At 38.5% G+C, this 25,848-nt stretch overlaps 1 protein-coding gene across 1 annotated transcript in view; it reads left to right on the top strand.

The window, feature by feature from the left end:
- The window catches only part of hs1bp3 (HCLS1 binding protein 3), a 76,662-nt gene that overhangs the window by 26,310 nt on the left and 24,504 nt on the right, over positions 1-25,848 (top strand). The window contains exons 3-5 of the mRNA XM_039748195.1: positions 13,942-14,149; positions 14,296-14,479; positions 16,380-16,525. Of these exons, the coding sequence (XP_039604129.1) occupies positions 13,942-14,149; positions 14,296-14,479; positions 16,380-16,525 (538 nt within the window). The remainder of the gene's footprint in view (positions 1-13,941; positions 14,150-14,295; positions 14,480-16,379; positions 16,526-25,848) is intronic.

Genomic DNA, 25,848 nt, shown 5'->3' with positions numbered 1-25,848 from the left:
GATTCCTGTGATCCTCCATCAGGGATGACTTTACCATAGGCAGGCAAACAACTTGGCAGGTGGGCGTGGCACCAATGCCACATTTGAGTACCAAGAAGAGAAACAGAATAGGTGAAGGTTAGTATCAAATTATAACTATCATGTTACTTATGTTTTACTGACAACAGAGATGCAGTCTGTACAGTTAATCAGCAGCTCTAGTCAGGATATGCTAAACTGAAGTAGTGAGTCTTCAGCCGGGATTTAAAGGCTGAGACCGAAGGGGCATCTCTTATAGAAGCAGGAAGACCATTCCACAGTTTAGGGGCCCTGTAACTAAAAGCTCGACCTCCCACTGTTATTTTATTAATCCTTGGAATCCTAAGCAGACCGGCATCTTGAGATCTTAATGTGCACTCAGGTTTGTAAGTCATGATAAGTTCAGACAAGTAAGCGGACCTTGGCCATTTAATGCTTTATATGTTAAAAGGAGGATTTTGAAATCTGCCCTAAACTTAACTGGGAGCCAGTGTAAGATTTAAGAACTGGAGTTATGTGTTCATATTTTCTTGTTCTTGTAATAATTCTTGCAGCGCATTTTGGATTAACTGGAGGCTGTATAAGAACAGTTTGAACAGCCAGTGAACACCGCATTGCAGTAGTCAATCCTACTAGAGATAAATGCATGAATTAATTTCTCACAATCCTGTTTATTTAGAAAGCACCTTAATTTCCTAACATTTTTAAGATGGAAAACATGTTTTGGACAACTTTGTAATATGCTTTAAATGACATGCTAGAGTCAAAGATAACTCCTAGATTGCGGGCTGATTCAGTAAAATTAATTGGGATTCCAACTGAGTTAAATGATGACAAAATATTGCTGTGATCAGCGTCATTCCCTCCAACAATTAACATCTCTGTTTTATCTGTATTTAAAGACAAGTAGTTCTCATTCATCCATTCCTTTAATTCACTAACACAACTAATTAAAGACAACATCGGAGAAACTTCATTTGATTTAAATGAAAGGTATAACTGGGTGTCATCTGCATACGAGTGAAAATTAACATTATGTTTCCTAATGAGAGATCCCAGTGGAAGCATGTAAAGTGAAAACAGTAAAGGTCCCAGTACTGAGCCCTGCGGGACACCATATTGAACTTCTGTGTATAATGATGGAGTACTGTCAGCACATTTCTGTACATATTGGAATCGATTTGATAAATAAGAACTAAACCAAGCAGCACGGGCCTGTAAGCCCAACATCATTTTCTAGCCTGTGCAGTAAAATAGAATGGTCAATGGTGTCAAATGCTGCACTTAAGTACAACAACATAATTACAGTGGAGTTTCCTTCATCAGAGGATATCAGAATGTCATTTACAACCCGTGTTAGTGCCTTTCTGTACTATGACCAGTCGAAACCAGACTGGAATTTCTCAAATAAATTGTAATGCGTAAGGTGTGACTGAAGCTGACTGGCGACTACTTTTTCTAGTATTTTAGAGAGAAATGGTAAATTTGAAATAGGCCTATAATTATTTAGTATGTGTGGGTCTAGGTCTGACTTTTTAAGTAATGGTTTAATGACTGACACTTTTAGTGCATCAGGTACTGTGCCATGCAATAATGAACTATTGATAATGTTTAGAATGGTGCTGCAAGAACATCCATTGCACGTTTTACTAGTTTTGTTGGCACTGGATCTAGGGAACAAGTAGTGGGCTTCATTTTAGAAATTAAAGTTAAGACTTCCTGCTCAGTTACAGGATTAAAATTACTAAAGTGCTGAATGCAATGTGAGGCAGGGTCTGCTAAGCTAGTATTTGGTTTGTACTGTGATGCTGAGATCTGGGATCTTATATTTTTAATTTTCTCATTGAAGAAGTTCATAAAGTCTGTACTGCTAATATCTGTTGGTATTTTGCACTGTTGATCTGAATTCCCATTTGTTAATTTAGCCACTGCTCTAAACAGTACCGAGGATTTTTATTATTGCTATCTATTAATGTAGAATAGTATTCTGAGCGAGCTTTAAAGAGGGCTTTTTTATATTTATTAACACTCTCTGTCCATGCAATTTGAAAGACATGTAGCTTTGTTGTTCTCCATGCGCTCCAGTTTTCACACTCTAATTTAAGAGCTTGAGTGTTTTCATTAAACCAGGGAGAGTTTCTATGTGCTTTGATCACTTTTGTTTTAGGGGAGCCACTGTGTCCAGAGCATCTCTCAAGGTCACATTATAATGTGATGTTAGCTGATCTAAATTGTTTTCCGTTTACATTTGATGTTAACTGATCTAAATGGTTTTCCACAATTACACTCGACTTACTCAAGGTATCTATAAATTTTGAAGCAGAATTACAATCTAGATGTCGCACTGTCTTTGTTTTAATCTGTGAGTGTGTTGGCATGGGCAGAACTAAATCAAATGTAATTAAGAAGTGATCGGAAATAACTACATTTAATGGAGTAATATTTAAATTTTGAATTTCAACTTTGTAAGTTATAATTAAATCTAATGTGTGGTTATGATTATGAGTTGGACCTTTGACAATCTGACAAAATCCTACTGAATTTAACAAATAAGTAAAACATTTGCTAAAAGTGTCAGTTTCCACATCAATGTGTACATTAAAATCCCCCATCAGAACTACGTGATCATAATTTATAGCCAAATCAGATAGAAGGTTGCTAAATTCAGTCATGAACAATGAATATGGCCCTGGTGGTCTGTAGACTAGCACTATAATTGTGTTGGAATCTGTTTTAATATTTAAAATGAATGCCTCAAAGGATGTAAAGTTGCCTAAATTTTTAGATGTGATTTGCATTTTGTTATAATGAATTATTCCAAGTTCTCCTCCTCAACCAGAATCTCTAGACTTATGAAGAAACAAGTATCCATCTGGTGACGCCTCAGCTAGGGAACAGTGTCACATTTACTAAGCCAGGTTTCAGTAAGAAGACACAGATCAGATTTTGTACTTAATATATATCATTTACCAAAACAGCTTTAGTGCCAAGAGAGCGAATGTTCAATAAACAGCATTTAAAACTGCATGGTTCTTTCTGAACTGCTGATATATTTTTGTTTTAATTTGAATTAAATTTCTATTACAGATGCCCCTGGTGGAGGGTCTGGTTTTAGTCCTTGATCTACTTACACACCTTATTTTGTGGTTATCAATTAATTTAAGGTTTGTATCAAGACTAAATTTACTGGATGCCCCACAACAGGGATTATGGGTAACAGCTTCAGGAAAGTAACAGGTGGGATAAGCAACAGCCTGTGATTTAAGATAACATGACTGTGGCCTGGATTGTGCTCTGATCAGTCAACCAAGCAGTTTTGCTGCCATATTTTGGGATAATACATAAGATCCCCTCCAGTTAGGATGAAGACCATCACTTTTGAAAAATCCAAGCCTTTCCAATTATGAGCACTTTCTCATTCTCAATTTCCACAGGTGCACTGCAGAGTGCTAAGAATCTGTTCTGGGTCCAAATTGGTGACCTGGGTGCCGGGGGACTAAATTTTGGCTTCTTAGGCCCCCATCTTACTGTTACCCACTCGCCCTGAGGCTGAATTGGTGCTGCTGAGTTCGGCCGCGCACTGACTACAGTGGGACCTGGAGAGACTAAAGCCGAATCAGAGGTAGCCGAATTGTCTAAACAAACTGAGTTGATCCAATTTTTGGTTTGCCTAATTGCTATCCTGTTCCTAACGCGGTCCTCCAATTCGCGTATTTTCCCAACCAACTCTAAATTAACTAAACACTTTTGGCAGGTGAAGCTGTTTACACTGTCGGCTGGAAAACCTGAGCTCTACATTCAGCAGAACACACAACATATAAACGTGCCCTCAACGGGCAGAGAGCATATAGAACTTACATTTAGTGTTGATATCATCTTCTCCGTTTTTGTAGTAACTTCGGCACTTTCTGCTGAATCACTAAGAGACCGTCGGCTTTAAGTTTCCACCACCCACTTTCTCAATTAGATCTCTCAACTGCTAGAATAAATGGGGCATCTGGGACCAGTATTGTTAAATGACACCAATTGGAAGATATAGTTCAGCATCAAATATTTGGTCATCTTGGTTAATGTTTGATCTTGTGCCTCATGGGACTTAGGGTCTTTTGGGCTGGCGTTGCCTCTTTTCTTCTGCTCATTCAGATCAGGGATCTTGTTCCTCATACAGGACAGGTATACCTCAAAGGAATAGGGTGAGAGTGGGAGGGCAGCAGAGGGGTTTTTAATTTTATTTTTCCTTTTCACATACCCTCATGAATATTATTTTGTTTGGGTAATTGTTATTGTATTATTGTATTTAATTGGGTGTCAATAAACACTTCATCACAAAAAAGTGTTTCACATGCTAACCTTACTTTAGGGGGAAACATTATATTTGTGTAAAGTGTAAGAGCATAGAATTATTTGGCTACATTTGACCAAAACATTTTTGATATTGGTTTATATTTAAACAACAAAAAAAAATATAAATATGCTTTTAGATGTATTTTGTAGATCGTAATATGCTACTGAAGTTTTCTAAATCAGGATGTAGACTGTTAAAGGCATTAATTATTGTACCCAAGGACAACACATTTTTCAGCTACACAGTTCAGTATATTGTAGGTCCACATGGTGGCACTATTGATCATTTGAAGGCATTCTACTAAATTCACTGTTACTTTTCCTACTAAAGAACTGAAGGTTTTTTTTTTTGGTACCAAAACAGCTCTTTTCTTTAAAACTTGTAAGCATAATAAACCATGTTATAAATAAAGAATAATAACAATTACATAAGATAAACTATTATAGTACTACCTCTCAACTTTGATTATTTACATTGTACACAGTATTTGCATGTACAGTATATGATATATAATCTGGTTTATTTACTTGGGGAAATAGACTCCAGTGTTGGAACAGGATTTTTTTTTATTCCAGTATACTTTTAATTTTTGTTTCTGCCTATTTCTTGTATTTGGACTTTACACTTTTTACTTCAGGCTGATTGGCAGCTCATCCAGTTAACTGCCATTTCACATTCTTTCCCATTGAAATCAACAGGCCAATTTTTCAAACTGTATGACATTATTGAGTTTTTTTCACTTCATACCATTGTACATCTTCTTTTGTGTATTTTATTTAGAACATTTACATTATTAAGACAGTACCATGCAAACAGTTTTTGAAGTGAATTATTATTTTATATTTAGTAAGCAAAACTAGATATTGGTCAGTTTTTACTAACCGCCTTATATAACAATATATATACAAATATCTCTGCTTTAAGTATCTGCCTTGAATTTTATATACTAATGATATTTGCCCAATATTATTTTTCAGAATATTATGTATATTGGAGCAGAGATTATTAAAATAAAATTCAGAGGTCTAGAATTAAACACATTGAGTGGAATGGTAAAATCTAAACACAGACAATGTAAATCAACACATTGTACTAGCCCATAATGACAGGGCAAGTGGTGTGATTTTAATTTTTTCTCCATATTTTCATTAAAATCTGAATTTCAGAGAATTCTAAACTGCATAAATGGTTCCAATATTATGGTACCAGTGGAGCCATTACATTTCAGATTGGTAGTGAACTTTTTGTAAATAAGAGAAAATATGATTATGAAGTGCATCTAATTTCATTTGGGCTGTAATGAGCCAAGGAGAATGTTGTTGTCAACTGGACCCAGATTTCCTTCACAACAATGTTCCTTGTTACAAATATCTACACTAATATATAGTCCTTTCAGCTACTGTTACCAATAGTAAAAGAAAAAATAAAGTTACAAAAGAGGTAAAATTAAGAATTTGTAATGGAAGTGAAGGAAAATTAAATTACAATTAAAATCAGATTGGTAATATTCATTTATATCGTCAGGTATTGGTATTGATGTGTTCTAGGTAGAGCTGAACCAAGGCATTGTTTACAGAACCTAAATCTATAATGTCTTCATTTAGTATATGCATTTTTAGGTAACTTTGTTTTTAATACTTTGGGTCAACCTCTTGATAACAGTGGTATACAACACAAACATTATTTGCAAGGTATTCTTGAGCCAAATCAATTTTCATTTGAAAGTGAATTGTACCACATTTTATTCTGGCAACATCTGCACATTTCATTTACTGCTAAAACGAATATGAATGGTTACATATTGTTTTATTAATGCATATTTTGTTAATATGATGGCAAAGACTACAAATTTTAAGTTGAACTTTGGAAGGGCTAATTTTGACCAGATGTGACAATGTCTAAGTAGGATACACTGGGGTAAGCTTTTAAGTGTGGAGACAGTTAAGGAGCAGTGGAACAGGTTTAAAAATGTTTTGCGTGTAATGCAGAACAGATACAGTTTGGTCCATAAATAGTTGGACATAGACAACTTTTTTCTAATTTTGGTTCTGTACATTACCAGAATGAATTTTAAATGAAACAACTCAGATGCAGTTGAAGTGCAGACTTTCAGCTTTAATTCAGTGGGTTGAACAAAAAGATTACATATAAAGTCATTGTGGTAATGTACAGAACCAAAATTAGAAAAAAGTTGTCTCTGTCCAAATATTTATGGACCTAACTCTACATACCTAAATTTGGAATTGATAGGAAAGTCCACAGTGGATTAATAAAGGTTTAAAAAAGCAGTTGCAAAGAAAAAAACTGCTTTATAAGGCATATAAAACTAATGACTGCAGAGTGAATTGTAGAGCGTATGAGAACATGAGGGCAACCATTAAGAAGGTTAATGAGGGAGGCTAGAAGGGAGGCTTAAAGACATATAGAGAGGAATATAGCAGATAAGGTGAAAGAAGACCCTAAGAGATTCTTTCAGTATTTTAGTAGTAAAAGAACAGTCAAGGAGGAGTTTAAGTGCATCAGAAATAGTAAAGGGGAATTAAAAGATACAGACAATGAAATAGCGGATGCCCTAAACTTACATTTTTCTGTGGTGTTTACAAGTGAGAAAGTGGATAGATGACCTCCCAAAGGTAAATGCGACTACTAAGGAGGTACTGAGGGATTTGGAAATTTTAGAGGGAGAAGTGCTGCTTAGATTAAATAAGCTGAAATCAAACAAATCAGCAGGACCAGATAATATTTATTCTCGAGTTCTTAAGGAGGCTAGTGAGTGTATATATATATAAACCCTTGACACATATTTTTAGGAAGTCACTGGACACTGGAGAAATTCTGAAGGACTGCGAAATGGCAAATATCATCCATTATATAAAAAGGGTGACCGGGCGGATCCAAGCAACTATAGGCCAGTAAGCTTAACGTGCATCACAGGAAATTTAATGGAAGGAATTATTAAGGATAAGATTGAGCAAAACCTGGCAAAGACAGGAGTTATTCTGAACAGTCAGCATGGGCTCAGAAGAGGGAAGTTGTGTTTTACTAACATGCTGGAATTCTTTGAGGAGGCAACAAAAGGATCAGATCAAAGTGGAGCTTATGATATTATTTATCTTGACTTTCAGAAAGCATTTGATAAGGTGCCAAATGAGAGGTTGGGCATCAAATTAAAAGAAGTGGGAGTTCAGGGCCATGTTTTTAGATGGGTGCAAAATTGGCTCAGACACAGGATGCAGAGGGTGATGGTGCGAGGAATCTCTTCAGAATTGGCTGATGTTAAGAGTGGTGTTCCACAGGGGTCAGTGCTAGGCCTGCTGCTATTTTTAATATATAAATGATTTAGGTAGGAATATAAGTAACAAGCTGGTTAAGTTTGCAGATGATACCAAGATAGGTGGATTAACTGATAATTTGGAATCCGTTATATCATTACAGAAGGACTTGGATACCATACAGGCTTGGGCAGATTTGTGGCAGATGAAATTTAATGTCAGTAAATATAAAGTATTACACATAGGAAGTAAAAATGTTAGGTTTGAATACACAATGGGCGGTTGGAAAATCGAGAGTACACCTTATGAGAAGGATTTAGGAGTCATAGTGAACTCTAAGCTATCGACTTCCCAACAGTGTTCAGAAGCCTTTAAGAAGGCTAACAGAATGTTAGGTTATATAACACGGTGTGTGGAGTACAAGTCCAAAGAGGTTATGCTCAACTTTTATAATGCACTGGTGAGGCAACATCTTAAGTACTGTGTGCAGTTTTGGTCTCCAGGCTACAAAAAGGACATAGCAGTGCTAGAAAAGGTCCAGAGAAGAGCAACTAGGCTGATTTCAGGGCAACAGGGGTTGAATTATGAGGAAAGATTAAAAGAGCTGAGCCTTTACAGTTTAAGCAAAAGAAGATTAAGAAGTGACATGATTGAAGTGTTTAAATTATGAAGGGAATTAGCACAGTGGATCAAGACTGTTATTTTAAAATGAGTTCATCAAGAACATGGGGGCACAGTTGGAAACTTGTTAAGGCTGAATTTCGCACAAACATTAGGAAGTTTTTCTTTACACAATGAATGATAGACAATTGTAATAAGCTACCAAGTAGTGTGGCAGACAGTAAGACGTTAGGGACTTTCAAAACTCGACTTGATGTTTTTTTGGAAGAAATAAGTGGATAGGACTGGTAAGCTTTGTTGGGCTGAATGGCCTGTTCTCGTCTAGAGTGTTCTAATGTTCTAATAGTAGACTAAACATGTGAAAAAGGATTTTGGTGTATGTGAAGGTTGGATTATGTCATAATTGTGACTTACCTTTTTTGTTGTTTGTAACAATCTGCTGGGTCTGTATATTATGCATTAAATGCCCCACCTCCCAGCACCAGATTATTGCAGAGTATTCCATTACAATTCACTCCTAGTGTCTATGAGGTATGTACAGTATTTACCATAATGCTGAAGAAAAGGCAACTTTTGGAGACCTACTCTTATATGAAATGTATATTAAGTAATTTACAGAACTAGAATGTAAAGTGTATTATGTCTATAAAGTGATTATTATTTCCAGAATACTCAGAAACTCCATGTGTAATGTAAACTGAATATTCTAAATCATCTCTTTCCTTTGTTGTTTTGGTTTTTTTTTTAAAAATGTCACCAGTCGCAGGACACACGCATTTCAAAGTGACAATTAACCTAAGAATACTGGAGTTAAACCAATGCTGACAAAGGGAGAATGTATAAACTCCATAAACACAATGACTGGATATAGGATTTCAACCCTGAAAAAATTAAGTCGGGTTGTCTCACATTTATATCTCTTGTGATTGACGGCTGGCAGCTTATCCCAGCCGACACATCCAAGACGCTAGATGGCGACTTCCCTGCAGCCTAGAGGTGCCCTGGATTCCTGAAGGGCATCATGGAAGATGGAGTTCGGCTTCACAGCCCAGCTGGGTGCCGTGGGTGCCGCCGTGTGACGCTGCAGGGAGACAAGGGGATTTTTGTTTCCCGTATAACCCGGAAGTACTCCCAAGTTACAGGGAGGGAAGAACAGAAGTACTTCTGGACTGAAGAAAAATATAACTCTTTTTCTGACCCGGAAGTGCTATGGAATCACATGGACAGAATGACAGAAGCACTTTCGGGTCAAGGACTACTTAAAGGACTATTCGAGTGTCAGCAAGCTGAGCCGGAGTTGGGAGGGTGTTTGATGGAGCTGCTGGGAGTGAAGGATTAGAATTATTGTATTCGTATTATTGATTTGTTTATTGTTTATGGTGGTGGAGGTGCTTTGGGGCATTTTGAAGAAGAAAATGAAAATACTTCTTGCTGCTTATAAAACCAGTGTCTGCATCTGTCCGTTGGGTTTCCCGGGCCAACAGCGACCCCTAGCTTCCACACTTTGACATTCTCTATTATAAAACAAAATCCTGTGACGAGACATGATCTTGAAGAGAGACAGAAGCACTTCAGAGAGGCAGAGACACTTTCACTTCCCGGTCAAGTCACGTCATAATGACATCCGTTGGAAGCATGTTCCCGTGAGACGGTGACTTAGGCAAAGAAAGGAATAATCAGCCTGGAATAAGTGGAATTGAAAACCTTGCAGATCCAGACAGGGCCAGCAATAAAAGACATAGAGTAAAAGATGCAATAGAACTTCATAAAGACATTCAAAAACATTGGCACCATACACATGCAGAGCAGGTTAGAGATTATGACAGCAGTGGAATTCGAAGGGCTAAAAAAAAAAACTTGGTGCGATACACACGCAGAGCAAGTTCAAAAATATGACAGTACTAAAATTCGAAAGTGTCAAAAAAAAAAAGAATTCACGCAAACAAATGGAAATTATTACTCAGTGAAATAATGGAACAGCAAAAACAGATCGAATATATGGACATAGCTGATATGTTGGAAGTATGTACAGTAGATACTGTAAGGCTTTAAAGTTTAAGTCGGAGACTTGTAGATTATCTAATTTGTGTTGCCATCAGGAAAAAGTGCTGCTGCTTCCCAATTTAGAGGCGTTTCTGCAAGAATTAAAAGATTTGTTGTTTGATGTAAGTGAAATCCACAAACACTACAGGCAAAATATGCGCGTCTACAATAATCATTTCGCGTTACCATCATTCATTGCACAAAATGTTGATTTACACACTAATGGACCATATGAGATTCTGTGTTCCTGCAACAATTACAGCAACGACAAGTTTAATTTAGAAAAAAAAAACAATTTGGTCATCTTTATCTTGATCAAATCTTTATGATCACTGAGAAGCGGTGCAACATAGAATCGAAACAGTTAAACGATCCAATATAACAGAAATTAAACAGCCAATAATGGATACAAATCCATATGTCCAAAAGTATCACACTTTACACAAAATTTACCAGCTAAAAACACGCAAAGAAATTATCTTGGATTTCTATATGAATCTGAAAGATCGCAGTCACATTTGTAATAAACCAGCATGTGACGAATTGTCAACGATAATAATTTTGAAAAATGGAGATATCACAGACAGAGTAGATATTCGTCTATATCCAAAGGCAAAACATGATTCGCCATTTCTGTCAAATACATCGCCACATGCCGACTTTTTCCTCTTTCCTTTGCTTTTCCCAGGTGGCGAAACAGGATTGTCATACAATATGAAACAAACACATTTAGAAAAACGAATAACACCCACACAATAATTTGGCTCAAAATTAGCAATACTTTTATGTATCAGTATAAGTGTGCATTTCAGTTCAGCTATTGATGTCTGATTGTGGGTTGACACCTAGTGATATGATTGGTAATGCCTTGCACATTTTGTTAGTTGTTGTTGTTCAATAAAGACAAGAAAGAAGAGGCACACGCTGTCTGCTCGCCCATTCTTATCAAGGAAAAATGGCTACGATGGTGTACTGCATTACAAATACATGACAAATACAGAAGTTCAGATGAATTCAAAATAGGTAAAGCAGTAATATTACCATCAACATATCAAGGTGATCCAAGAGCATTGCAACATTTGTTTCATGATGCAATGGCAATATCCATAACTATTGGTCAGCCAGATTTATTTCTTACAATGACGTGTAGTCCACAATGGCCAGAAATCCGCAGCTTCTTGAGAACAATGCCACTGGCTACATCGGCTCTGGATATTCCCACTTTCGTATAGATTGTTTTATCAGAAAGTCTTATTTTTATGGAATGAACTCGAAACAGTGTTTGGGCAAAAAGGAGATCTTAATATGCCATTAATATTAAAATACTTAGAGTTTCCCATGAGAATAGCTTTTGCGATGGCAATTAACAAATCACAGGGACAAACATTTGAAATAGTTGGCTTATTTATAAGAGACAAAGAAACGATATTCACTCACGGCCAGTTATATGTTGCATTACTCTGTAAGACCAAACAAGGAATCAAAATTAAATGCGATCCTGAAGAAAAGTCACTCAGTCTGTCATCCTCCAATGCGCCATATCCTACCACAGGGTCATGGGGTCTGCTGGAGCCAATCCCAGCCAGCACAGGGCACAAGGCAGGAATAAACCCCAGGCAGGGCTCCAGCCCACAGCAGGGCACGCACACACACCAAGCACACACTAGGGAAAGTTTAGGATCGCTAATGCACCTAACCTGCATGTCTTTGGACTGCGCGAGGAAACCCACACAGACACGGGCAGAACATACAATCTCCACACAGGGAGGACCCGGGAAGCAAACCCAGGTCTCCTTACTGCAAGGCAGCAGCGCTACCACTGAGCCATCTTGCTGCCCTGAAGAAAAGTGCATAATGCATATGTAACAATTCCCATGAAAGAAAAAAAAAACACTTTAATTGTACTTCCACACGACCAAACCCGGGGATTGACGAGCGAAGCAAGCAGGGGAAGCAGCCCCCCAATTAACTAAATATAAATGTATCTCTATAAACGATTCAAGTTTCATCATCTTGGTCCATGGGGTATTTGTAGCTGCTGTTTTATCTATGCTGCTCAAAAAATTAAAAAAACACTTAATCATTGCAGTATAACACTAAGTTAGAAAGCATAAGTGATTGTAAATCAACTGCACCTGCTTTGATGCAAATAAACGGGACAACAGGTGCACTGGAGAGTCAAAAGCAAGACAACCCAGAAAAAGGGAATGGTTTTGCGGGTGGGGGCCACAGACAATTGTTCTCTTCTTACCCTTTCTGACTGATTCTTCTCAGAGTTTTCTATTTTGTTTGTGTCTTTGTCACTATGTTGGTAGCATGAGGCAGTACCTGCAGCATATTCAAATTGCACAGGCAGTCCAGCTCCTTCAGAATGGCACATCCATATGTGCCGTTGCAAGAAGGTTTGCTGTGCTTCCCAGCACAATCTCGAGCGTGGAGGTGATAACTGGAGACGGGTTGTTACACAACAAGAGCTGTACAGGCCCATAGAAATGCATCAGCCTTGCAGCAGGACCGGTATCTATTCCTTTTTGCAAGTAGAAACAGGAGGCTGGCTACTGGCATGCATGTTTCTGGTGGCAGGTGGGCCCAATGCCCTCTAGTGGGGCCTGTGCTCACAGTTCATCACTTCCCAGAGGATACACAATTGACAGTTCCACCATCAATTGACAGTTCCACCATTGGTGCCCCATTCTCTTCAAAATTGAGTGCAGGTTCAAACTGAGCACCAGTGACAGACATGAAAGAGTCTGGAGATGCTGTGGTGAACGTTATGCAGCCTGCAACATCATCCAGCATGACTGGTTTGGCAGTGGGTCAGTGATAGTGTGGGAAGGCATACCTTGGAGGGTTGCACAGACCTTCACGTTCTAGGCAATAGTACCCTGACAGTTGTCAGGTACTGGGATGAAATGCTCAGAGCCATTGTCAGACCTTATGCTGGTGCAGTGAGCCCTGCGCTCCTTCTGGTGCGGGACAATGCTTGTTCTCATGTGGCCAGAGTATGTAGGCAGTTCTTGGATGAAGAATGCATTGATGCCATTGACTGCCCCACATGTTCTCCAGACCTGAATGCAATTGAAAACCTGGTTGTTATGTATCAGTGCATCTAACACCACCAAGTAGCACCACAGACTGTCCAGGAACTCACTGATGCCCTGATCCAGGTCTGGGAGGAGATCCTCCAGGAGTCAATCCACCGTCTCATCAAGAGCATGACCAGATGTCATTGGGAGTGCATACAGGCACTTGGGGGCCATACACACTACAGAGTCATGCTGTGTGTTGCTGTGATGAAATTCATGCAGGTTGGATCTGCCTGTGATTTAAATTTTTGACTTTGATTTTCGGTGTGATGTTGAATTCAGCCCTAATTGGGTTGGTGACTTTGGTTTGTTACATCATTTTGTTCTCAACGAAGTACATAGTATTACTCAGTAAAGATTGTATACTTGAATATTTTGTTCATCATGATCTAATGTGTGATTTGTGTTCCCTTAATTTTTTGAGCAATTTATTTGCAATTCAGATCTGAGTTTTTCTTTTCCTTTTTGTTTGTTTTTTTTCTGGAAAAAAGAATATGTATTGCTTGATCTTTTTTGCAACTAAGCCTTCTTTTCTAATTAATTTAATCTATTTAAGGTCTCCAAAAAGTACAGTGAAATTGATGAATTCTACAACAGGTTATCAGCAAATGACCATGGGGTATCCCTTCCACCCATGCCTAGGAAAGCTCTATTTGTGGGAGAGGAAGATATAAAAGACCGTCGAGCTGCTTTTGATGAGATAATGAGGTTTGTGTCTAAGCAGCCCACTCTTGCAAGAAGCCAGGAGCTTTTAGAATTTCTTGGTAGGTTATTCCTAAATAATTAAATTCTTGTTTTAATTCATTTGAGGACAAACAAGATAAAATTAGTTTAATGCTGATGTAATCTTTGTTGCATATTTAATACTCTTTCTTTACTATTGCATGCTACTAACTGTTTTTGTACATAGGAGCAAAGACAACAGATGTTGTTGACTTTAGGACGACAAATAAACCAGAGCAGGAGGAAAGCGAATCTTGTGACTTCTTTATTAAAGATGAAATTCCAACTTCAAAGTACACACAACTTGTAACAGCAGAAAAAACAGCAGAAGAGGAGACAGAAGAAATTCTGGACCCTTTGGGCATTATAAGGTTAGTGCTGACCACATTAATACATGCATTAAATATAGTTAAACCTTAATAATGAGAAGTGCTGGGATTTTGCCTTTGATTACAACATTTCAAAAACTGTAGGAAAACTATACATTCTGACCAAAAACTAGCTGGACACAGGCTCGGCTCCAGGGAGTCATTTAGATGGGTTAAGTCCCCCAAATACCATGTGAATTTCTAGATCTATTGTGGCCAAAGGTGCCAAATTTTAACATTTTTTGGGTGTGCCCATTTCACATACACACATCCTTAATAGCTTACATAAGTGTGATGTCCATATGCTGTAATTAAACCTATACTGCATTTATTCTTCCTGATTTTTCAAGCCTCATTGCAGTAACTAGGACTTTGACAGACTGCCTCTTCACTTCTATAAATTTTGCCTGAATCTGTACTTTCTGCAGAAATATTCAAGTGTTTCCTAGTTGTGTCTGATGAAAGTGCAAATTATTCTTTGGGCAGACTTATCCACGCTTTCATCCTTTTTGCCCCGCTGTTGATCATCACATTCATTGCAGTAAGCACTCATTAACTAAATGCCACAACCAAATTATGTCTAAAACTATGTCTATGCATCACAATATGTAGCATGGCAATCATGACACTTCACAATTCAATACAATGATAAAGAGATTCTCGATGCATCTCGATTTTTGACTTACGTGATTTTATTTCCTAAATGTTCTCACTTGACGCTTTTAATAGGGGGGTGAGCATAATGACAGGAGAGAGAGATTGCACTGATATCTTCTTTAATACCCACCCATACATTACTGCAAGAGGTGATTTCTCTCTATTATAAAAAAAAAAAAATCTTGGAAGGTTGGAAGGAGACGAGACATGATTTTCTCAAAGAGACACTTTCACATCCCGCGAGACGAGTTTTTGTGCCAAGAGATTTAACCACGCCCGGGGCCGGAAATTAAACAAAGAGTAGCTGACAAAGTAGAATGTCGTAATGAATTCAAAAACGCTTGCCGCAGTACACATGCAGAGCAGGTTAGAGATCATGGAAGTATGAAAATTTGAAAGTTTCAGAAAAAGGGTAGTAAAGATTGCATTAGCGCAAACAAACAGAAATTATTACTTGGTGATATAATGGAACAGCAAAATGAGGTTGAATATATTGTTCAGATTTAAACTTTAACTCAGAGACTTGTAGATCGTATAATTCATATTGCCATCAGGGAAAAAAAGGTAGTGTTTCTTCACAAATGAAGAGGTGTATCCGCGAGAATTAAAAGATTTGTTGTTTGGTGAAAGTGAAATCCCGCGAAAGAAATCATTTCTCATTTTTGTGAATGCTATTGTCAGACACATTTCTTGTAGAGAAAATGAAACGATATTCACTCACAGGCAGTTATACGTTGCATTGTCACAATGTAATTCCAAACATGGAATCAAAATTCAATGCGATATTGATGAAAAGGTAAAAGCGAAAAGAGATCGAATATATGGACATAGGTCATATGACAGAACTGCACTGCGCGAGATGCAGATCATGCAGCATAGCAGCAGTAGCTGATCAAGCAAAGAGGAGGTAAAAAAAAGCTGTATTTGTTTCCCACTGCATCACCATTTAAGAGGGAGTTTCAGATGAGTGACTGTGTCTCCTTGAGATCCTTGCAGACCACTTGACTCATGCTTGTAGACCACAGGTGGTCTGTTTACCACACCAATGACCACACTGAAAAAGTTGTTGTTACATATATCATCTTTATGTACTCTTGCCATTCCTAAAGTAATGCATAATTCATATTACCAAACAGGAAACCTTTTATGCAACAGTAAATGGTTTGTTGGGATGGGGGTCTTCATACAATGTAATTAACATGATTTGAAGTTTAAGTGTCTGTTTTACAGTTAATGTTTATTTTAGGTCAAAAAAAACCAAGAAATCAGCTAATGGAGATAAAAAAGTGAAACCCCAGTTGTTATTATTTGATGAAGAGGTGGACCCTGATGAAGACTTATTTGAACCAGCAAAGAAACATTCTTCTGGAAAGTCTGCATTTGTAAAACATAGTAAGTAGTATTAGGTTTAGTCCTATTTCATAAATTAATGTTTATTATTGTACACATTATTTATAGCTGTCATTGTAATATTCTTTAATGATATATTTTAGTCCTTTAAAATTCACTTCAAATATTTATAAAAATTAACATGTTATTTTATGTCAGCTAGTTGTTAGATCTGGTAGATTATTATGGTACATATTTTTTATTTACTTGCATCTAGGGCTGTTGTCTAAATATTCTAACCAGCCATAGTAAACCACAAGCAATCCTTGCTGCAGTTGCAATCTGTACTTAGCCCTTATTAATTATGCTCTGCATGATAGTAATACTCTGCCTGTCCATTGATTTATATCAGTGGTTTTTAGTCTCAGTGTTGGGAATCTTGTGGCATTGTGGTTTAGAGAAGACCATTGTACAGGTTAGATGTTGGTTTCTGCTTTACCATTCCTGCTTTTTGCACTTTAGCTGGTGCCATTGGGTCAGCTGTAGAGTTGTCAACTGGAGGCTGCTGTTCACAGATGATTCTCCTCCTACTCCAGTACATCTCCCAGTGAGGAGGCAGTGACATATTGCAGGTGTTCCTGCCACCCCCTGCAGCTACCTTTAATGAGGTGTTTGCGCCCAAATGTTGTCCTTCCTCCTAAGCCACAACTAATAGCTAGCATTCTCTGCCTTCTTTCCCAGCTCTTTTACATTGTTCCATAGGTTTGAGCCCATCACGCGCTGTGGAGCAGTTGAATTATTGCTTTGCTACAAACCCTGACTTCTCTGGTGCAGACCCTGACTTTCCTATCAGTGCATTGGCACTCTTCTGCTAGCTCTGTGTTCTTGAGACATTTTCTTTCATGTGTTGCTGTCATGCCCCATTACCATGTAATGGTAAGTTTTTATAATGAGGACCCTTCTTTCCACTGCAGATTACATAAAATATCTGACCGGAGAGTGGTTGCTATGATCTATCTCGTTTGGTCAGATTATGGTGTCTCTCTTTTGTGCAGGTGCTTGTGATGTACTAGCTGGATTGATAAACATTGTAAATGTGAGTTTTGCTGGTTCTGGAGTGCAGTTTTCTGTTATCCTGTATTTCTCCAGGACCTCAGCCAGCTTTTCCAGAACTTGGTAATGGCACCACCGGAAGCGTCCCCTGGTCAGTACCACCTTACATCCTGATAGGATGTGCTGGAGGCTTGCCTTGAGGTTGCTGCATAGTGAACAGTCTATGTCCCTTCCAAATCACTGGGTAAGATTCCAGGGACATTGGAGGGTATCCTAGGCATAGGTTATGAGAAAGCTGAGTCTGGTTTGTGTCATCCAATTGTCTACCCATCTAATGCATCTACTCATTGCTGCATCCCACAGGGTCCAGGCTTCTTGGTGGCCCAGGGATGCTGCCTTTATGCGATAACACTTCTGCTTTAGCCTGGTGCCCTCCTCCACTACCATGACTCTTTACTGCTTTATGGTGGCTTTTGACTAAAACTTGTTGTGTTGCTCCTAAGCCCAATCAAATATGACCGATCTGGACTGTCCTGATCACCTTTCAGTGTACTGAATCTGATTACCTGATTTTACATTCTGATTGTTACATTCAAACAAAGTTGCAATGTCCGATTAGGCTGATCATTTAGTGGGTCAGGATCAGGTTCATCATACCACATCTTAAGGTACAGGCAAGCCATGACTATGTGCCACATTATGCAGTATGCTACATGCTTACATAATATGACACACTTTCTGCAGTTGGAGAAAGCATCTGCAACAGTTTGGAGTTGCCATTTTTATAGGTTCTTCTGCTATAGATGATGTAATGCCAGCTTATTATTTTGGTGATTCATCCCTGGCAGCTGTAACTTGTCCAGTGCCTTTGCAATAACAATGTGCCTGTAGCTGACCACTCTGATTACATTTGGAAAACCAGACGTTGCTGCGCAGGTAGAGCACAATTCCTTAAAGTCTTTGTAAAGCCAGTGCCAGTTCAGCACATAGCTCCAAGAAGATAGCTCGAAGGCAGTCACCATTATTTATAAATATGTGCTATCTTCTAATTTGCGATGTCTTCTAACAATGCTTAACACTAGAATTACCAAAGCTTATGAGAAAACTCGTAAATCCGGCCCACCTTAAATCCACTCACATGTCTCCATTCAGCGTCTGTAAGCTGTGCTGTTTCTTTCAAGGACAGGTGATTTGCAGGATGGTGCCGGACTTCGTCCTGTATCCAAACAGTGCCATCTTTCACCTTTACGCCTGGTGCAGCTGCGTTATTCTTATATGTGAGTGGACGTTTCTTGCGGGGAGGGCTTCTGTTCTCTTTCTCTGATCTGAGTTCACCTCTGTTATAGCGCGTCTTTATTTGAAAACAGCACTGTCAGATCAGGGAGAGCGTGAACGCGACTGAGAGAATAAAACTGAATAAAAAAACGCTAACTTTGACAAGCACTATAAATTTACAGCGGCTGTTACAGATACAAATCAAATATGTTTTTATTGTATAATATTAACAATAATAGCAGCTCTCTACTCAAAACTGTAAACTTGAGAAGCTGCCAGCATCGAACCCAGAACCTCTTGATTGGGAGTCAGCCGTTCTTAGCATTGCAATATGCAAGCTGTCGCATCAACCGCCTACCGTAACCTGCTTTCTTTTTTCTTTGCTTAAAGAATTAAAGTGCACCTATTTTGTTATACTTGTACCTTTTGTGAAAGTGTTTATTTCATATTTGTATTTCAGGCTTCACACCTTATACATTTCATGTCTACATTTTTTCAATTATTACTAAAACATGGAAAACGTTTCTGTGTTAACTACGTTTTACATAGACTGTTGTTGACACGGAACACACATGAAATGTATGTATTCCAAATGATGATGTACTATTTTACCCCATAAAGCTCCAGCACTTCATTCGAAGATAAACACTGAGCACTGAGAAACTTCTTTGCGAAATGAACTGCAGCAGTGGGCGGGGGTTGGGGTACCGGGCTGCTTGCTGCTTATCGACACATATACAGGACAAAAGACACTAATGGAGAGGTGAGAATGGATTTAAGGTGGGCCGGATTTACAAGCTTTCTTGTAGGCTCTGGTAATTCTAGTGTTAAGCAGCTTTGGAAGCTAGAGTAGTTTGGCCATTCCATGCAGCATTATATTGTTATAGAATAATTACAATCAAGGGCCTTAAATATGTAAACAATATGCAATTGATGTACAGTGGTGTGAAAAACTATTTGCCCCCTTCCTGATTTCTTATTCTTTTGCATGTTTGTCGCACAAAATGTTTCTGATCATCAAACACATTTAACCATTAGTCAAATATAACACAAGTAAACACAAAATGCAGTTTTTAAATGATGGTTTTTATTATTTAGGGAGAAAAAATCCAAACCTACATGGCCCTGTGTGAAAAAGTAATTGCCCCCTGAACCTAATAACTGGTTGGGCCACCCTTAGCAGCAATAACTGCAATCAAGCGTTTGCGATAACTTGCAATGAGTCTTTTACAGTGCTCTGGAGGAATTTTAGCCCACTCATCTTTGCAGAATTGTTGTAATTCAGCTTTATTTGAGGGTTTTCTAGCATGAACCGCCTTTTTAAGGTCATGCCATAACATCTCAATTGGATTCAGGTCAGGACTTTCACTAGGCCACTCCAAAGTCTTCATTTTATTTTTCTTCAGCCATTCAGAGGTGGATTTGCTGGTGTGTTTTGGGTCATTGTCCTGTTGCAGCACCCAAGATCGCTTCAGCTTGAGTTGACGAACAGATGGCCGGACATTCTCCTTCAGGATTTTTTGGTAGACAGTAGAATTCATGGTTCCATCTATCACAGCAAGCCTTCCAGGTCCTGAAGCAGCAAAACAACCCCAGACCATCACACTACCACCACCATATTTTACTGTTGGTATGATGTTCTTTTTCTGAAATGTTGTGTTCCTTTTACGCCAGATGTAACGGGACATTTGCCTTCCAAAAGTTCAACTTTTGTCTCATCAGTCCACAAGGTATTTTCCCAAAAGTCTTGGCAATCATTGAGATGTTTCTTAGCAAAATTGAGACGAGCCCTAATGTTATTTTTGCTTAACAGTGGTTTGCGTCTTAAAAATCTGCCATGCAGGTCATTTTTGCCCAGTCTCTTTCTTATGGTGGAGTCGTGAACACTGACCTTAATTGAGGCAAGTGAGGCCTGCAATTCTTTAGACGTTGTCCTGGGGTCTTTTGTGACCTCTCGGATGAGTCGTCTCTGCGCTCTTGGGGTAATTTTGGTCGGCCAGCTACTCCTGGGAAGGTTCACCACTGTTCCCTGTTTTTGCCATTTGTGGATAATGGCTCTCACTGTGGTTCGCTGGAGGCCCAAAGCTTTAGAAATGGCTTTATAACCTTTAACAGACTGATAGATCTAAATTACTTCTGTTCTCATTTGTTCCTGAATTTCTTTGGATCTTGGCATGCTGTCTAGCTTTTGAGGTGCTTTTGGTCTACTTCTCTGTGTCAGGCAGCTCCTATTTAAGTGATTTCTTGATTGAAACAGGTGTGGCAGTAATCAGGCCTGGGGGTGGCTACGGAAATTGAACTCAGGTGTGATACACCACAGTTAGGTTATTTTTAACAAGGGGCAATTACTTTTTCACACAGGGCCATGTAGGTTTGGATTTTTTCTCCCTAAATAATAAAACCATCATTTAAAAACTGCATTTTGTGTTTACTTGTGTTATACTTGACTAATGGTTAAATGTGTTTGATGATTAGAAACATTTTGTGTGACAAACGTGCAAAAGAATAAGAAATCAGGAAGGGGGCAAATAGTTTTTCACACCACTGTATGTGTATTTGATAAATCCCACGTCATGGATGTTAATCTAAAAAATCAAGGGACACCACACAGAAACAGTAGCACTGCTTTGGTGCTGGGTCCTGCCCATTTACAAAACCAAACACAAATTTGAGTGCGCCTGGTGTGAGGCTGCCGTGAAAATGTGTGTGGCTTTACGCCAAGTTTAGTTTTTATACATCTCGAAGTGTGTTTGGAAACAGACGTACACAACATTTTTGTGTGTACTCACAGTTTATACATGAGGCCCTTTGTCTTTGCTAGGTACTGTTTCCATCAAGGGGCTTTCTTCTGCTGCTTCGGATGTCCCAGCACTTTTGGGTCCTATGGCTCCGTGGTTGCAATCCTGGTTTTGGGTCTCTATCATCTGACCTGCATGAGCAGTACGAGGTTGTTGGTCTGTCTGTCTGTGCTGTACATTTCATCTAACCCAAAAGTTTGTGTAACACCCTACTTGACATCACCTTCTCACTTCAGATACACTTTCAGAGGATTTTCTTATTGTCATTATTCGTTCTTGTCATTACCCCTTGATCTTTACTTGACCACATCATAGTCAAGAAGGGAGATTTCTGAAGCTTATGTAGTAGGTTACTTGCGGGTAGGGTGGCTATCCGGCTACTCCTGTTTTTTCCACTGTCATCCAGTCTTTACATGCATTTGAACAGATTTAATGAGCATATAAAGTTACAAGATTTTTTAAGGGGTACTGCGAAATTTATTTTTGGGCATTTTTGTTGTCATTTCATGTTTTTAATTAATAGTGGATCTATTTTATAGATCTGTTTTTATAGAAGCAGAATTAAATATCAACTCCATTAATTATATACCATGCAGCACGCACAGGAATCATGAAAATGTAATGGAAACATGATTGATTTACATTGTTCTATATTACACAAACTTTTCACCGAAATAATTTAGTAAGATGTGCAACTTGGGTTCAAAATATTTTAAGAGATAAAAATAAGTGGACATGCCAATTAGATAAGTGCACACAAGCTTTGTGCTTCATCCCAGTGTCCTGAAATGACATTGGGTGAATAAAAAGAACACATGGGAGCACAGTGCATGTTTTGGGATGTCAAAGTTTTGCAGGAGAGTGGAAAAAAATCAAAAAATAAAAATGGAAACCAATCAGTGGACAGAAAGAAAAAAAAGATAAGAAAGTGAAGAGGCAGTCAGTGAGATTAGCGGAAGAACCGATCAAAGGGATTTAATAGGTTGTTTTTTTGGTGGCATCTTCCGTAGTCCTATCAGACTGAGTATAGGCTGCAGGACAAGAAAATAAAAAGACTACTGGAATTAAATATATGCAGAAGTCCAGAATGTCTGATCCTTCATTGAAGTGTTCATTACAGTATTAATTCACTTAGTATTGAAATTTTATTCCAAAAAGCAAACAACTGGTACTCAATGAGCCATCTACCTAAATAAAGTATAAATGTGTGTGTATTAGCTACAGTTTTTAGCAGCATCCTGATGTAGGAACAGTTTTGGAACACTGCCACACGTAATCCTCTTCATTAGTATGGAAAAATGTTTTGCACATTGGCAGAATGATCTAATAAAGCTAAAAATGTTACTTAAAGATGCTTGAATGTGTCTACTGGCAATCGGTGCCAAACATGCTCTCATGCATCGCAGTTTACCAAATTGTGTACAATACTGATGATAAACAAAAAAAGAGGGCTAAATGTTTTAAACAGGTGATATTGTGCTTGGGATTTTAGTGTGTTATTTTGTCTGTTTTGAAAGCCAGTATTTAATATACAGTAATATGTCTGGTTTGTAACCAAGTTTGCAGGTTACTTTTGTGATAAGGTCTGATTTCATGCTCTGATGCTAGTAGAGGCTGTTGATTTACTGTTGTTCGGACATTTACATTCTTAATTCTGACCCATGCTCTACTGTTTTAACCAATACATTTTGGCAGTAATATTATTTATTTATTGAATTAAGTAATATGAGAATGTTATTATTTGCAATATTTCTGATGAAAGCTTTTGGGTCCTGTGTTCTCCAGCAGAGGGTGCTACAGCACTTTCAACACAATGAACATGTAGCATTCTACAGTAGTTTATGTAAAATTATAAAAAGGACAAAAACCGCTTCAATGATCTCTTATTTTGAAGAGGCCTATAAAGAATTTATAAACTATTGGTAAGTTTCAATTATTGGACAGTGTGAAGGATTATTTATAATTAGAAAATATTCAAACCAGTTGCCAGCATTCTCAGAATTGAGCACCGTAGCTAATTTTCCCAAAGATCTGACTGTATATGATGTTCAGATTAATCGCAGGACCCAAAAACTACATTCAGACTTCTGCCAGTGTAATACATGTTACTCTTTATGGCTGTACTTTTAGAAAAAGACTGAGCAATTATAACTTTTGTGGAAGACAAGCCAGGGGAAAGTCTCTTCTCTTCAAACACAATGTGAAAGTACAGTTTTACTTTGCAAGGCTGCATCAGAATGAACCACACAATTTTTGGAGCAATGTCCTCTGGACAGACCACACCAAAGAGGAACTGTTTAGCCATTATGCAGAATGCCATATTTGATGGTAATTACCATAAGATCCTCCTACCAGTTGTCAAGCACAGTACTGAAGGATTGCTAACTTTGGGGTTGGTTTGCAGACACAGGACTTGTATATCGAAAGGTGTCCAAGAGTATTTCAAGGGATAATTTGAGGCCATCTGTCAGACAGCTAATACCTGACAAAATTAAATGGAGCATGACAGTTCATTAAACACACCAATACCTGTAACATTTAAAGAAGCAACATTTTAGAAAGGGATAGGTCAAGGTCCTCTGCGTTTTTTTCCACTTGATTCTGGGGTTCATCAGGGGTGTGTTCTTGCTCCTAACCTGTTCAATGCTTGCATAGACTGAGTGTTGGACTGGGTTGTGGGGTCCACCAGCTGTGGGTTATCTATTGGTGAAGAAAGATTCACAGGTCTTGACTTTGCCAATGATGCTGTGATCTTCGAAGAGTCAATGGAAGTTCTGATCAGGGCTCTTGAGAGTCTGAGTGTCTGAGCTTGTGAGTCCCCTGGATAAAAACCAAGATCCAGGTCTTTAATGACCTCTTCGGCCCAACCATCAACAGGGTGTCAGTCTGTGGAGAGAGTGTTGACCACGTTGATAAGTTTACTTACTTTGGCAGCGACATTTATGTCTCTGGTGACTCTTTCTGTGAAGTCTGTAGACAGATTGAGAGAAAATGGGTGGTCAAGAGGTAGCTGGAAAGGGGTGTGCGGCACTCCCGATATTATGCAAAAGGATGAAGGTCCAAGTCTTTAGAGTCCTGGTGCTTCCTGTTTTACTATATGGCTGTGAGACATGGACATTGTCAAGTGATCGGAAAGAAAAACTGGACTTCTTTGGTACTATGTCTCTTTGGAGAATTCTTGTGTTCTGCTGGTTTGACTTTGTGTTGAGTGAGCGGTTGCTCATGGAGTCCCAAATGAGGCACATTACCTGCATTGTGAGAGAGTGTTGGTTTTGTCACTACGGCCATGTGGCGTGATTCCCCAAGGGTAATCTAGCCTGCAGGATATTCATTGCTGAGGACCTGAGCTGCTGGAACAAGCCACGGAGACACCCATATAACACCTGGCTGCTGCAGATAGATGGCCATTTCCGGAGGGTGGTATTGGACCACATGTCTGCCTGGGGGCTTGCCAACTGAGATTTTGAGTTGTTTAGTTGTGTGATGAGTTAAGCAACACACTGTACCAGTGCATGCTCCACCAATCGAACTGACCTGGTCAAGGTCCACTCCTAAATAACATTTCAGTGCAGTGGGCCCTAGGAGAGAGAGGTGTATAAACAAATGCCCTTAAACATTAATTAAATGAGGCAGTGAGGAGGCATTAGCCAGTACTGATACATTCATACAAAAGTGATTGTTAAAGGTGGTTCTATAGGCCCATGAAAAACGTGGTGCAATACTTATTTGCACATGCGATAGGGTTGCTTGTATTTTTGTTACTTAAACAATTTAATTATAAAAATGACAAAATAAAAACAAAATGTATACTTTGTCGTCTGAAACTAGATTTATTTTTTTAGATTAAATTGAGAGGGGGAATGGCCATTGCTGTTGTTCAAATCCCTATAATTTAGTGCAGACTTCCAAGCTTCGGATGTTGTGATTAACCTTCAGTGGCCATTTATATATGTATCCACCTACAGAGACTGGGTAGTTACTCAAAGAAAGCAATCCAGTAAAACGTTAACTTATTGCCAGTGTAGTGGCGTTTATTGTTTGTGTTGTGCCAGCTATCTGTACCGTTCATTGTGTAACACAATCAATGTGCCTGTGTTTCTTGGGTGCTCTTTACACTGTCAAAAAGGCACATTTTTTAGAAAGAATTGACATCTTTTAATTAACACACTTACCTGTACATTCTGTATATACAGAATTTTCACAGAAACATTAAAATTGATGGAAAATTAAAGGAACACTTAATCATCACCGTCTAACACT

Source organism: Polypterus senegalus, chromosome 3, assembly GCF_016835505.1.
Source record: "Polypterus senegalus isolate Bchr_013 chromosome 3, ASM1683550v1, whole genome shotgun sequence".
Classification (NCBI taxonomy): Eukaryota; Metazoa; Chordata; class Cladistia; order Polypteriformes; family Polypteridae; genus Polypterus; species Polypterus senegalus.
Note: the sequence above shows the minus strand (reverse complement) of the source record. Positions and strands in the feature narration are given on the sequence as shown.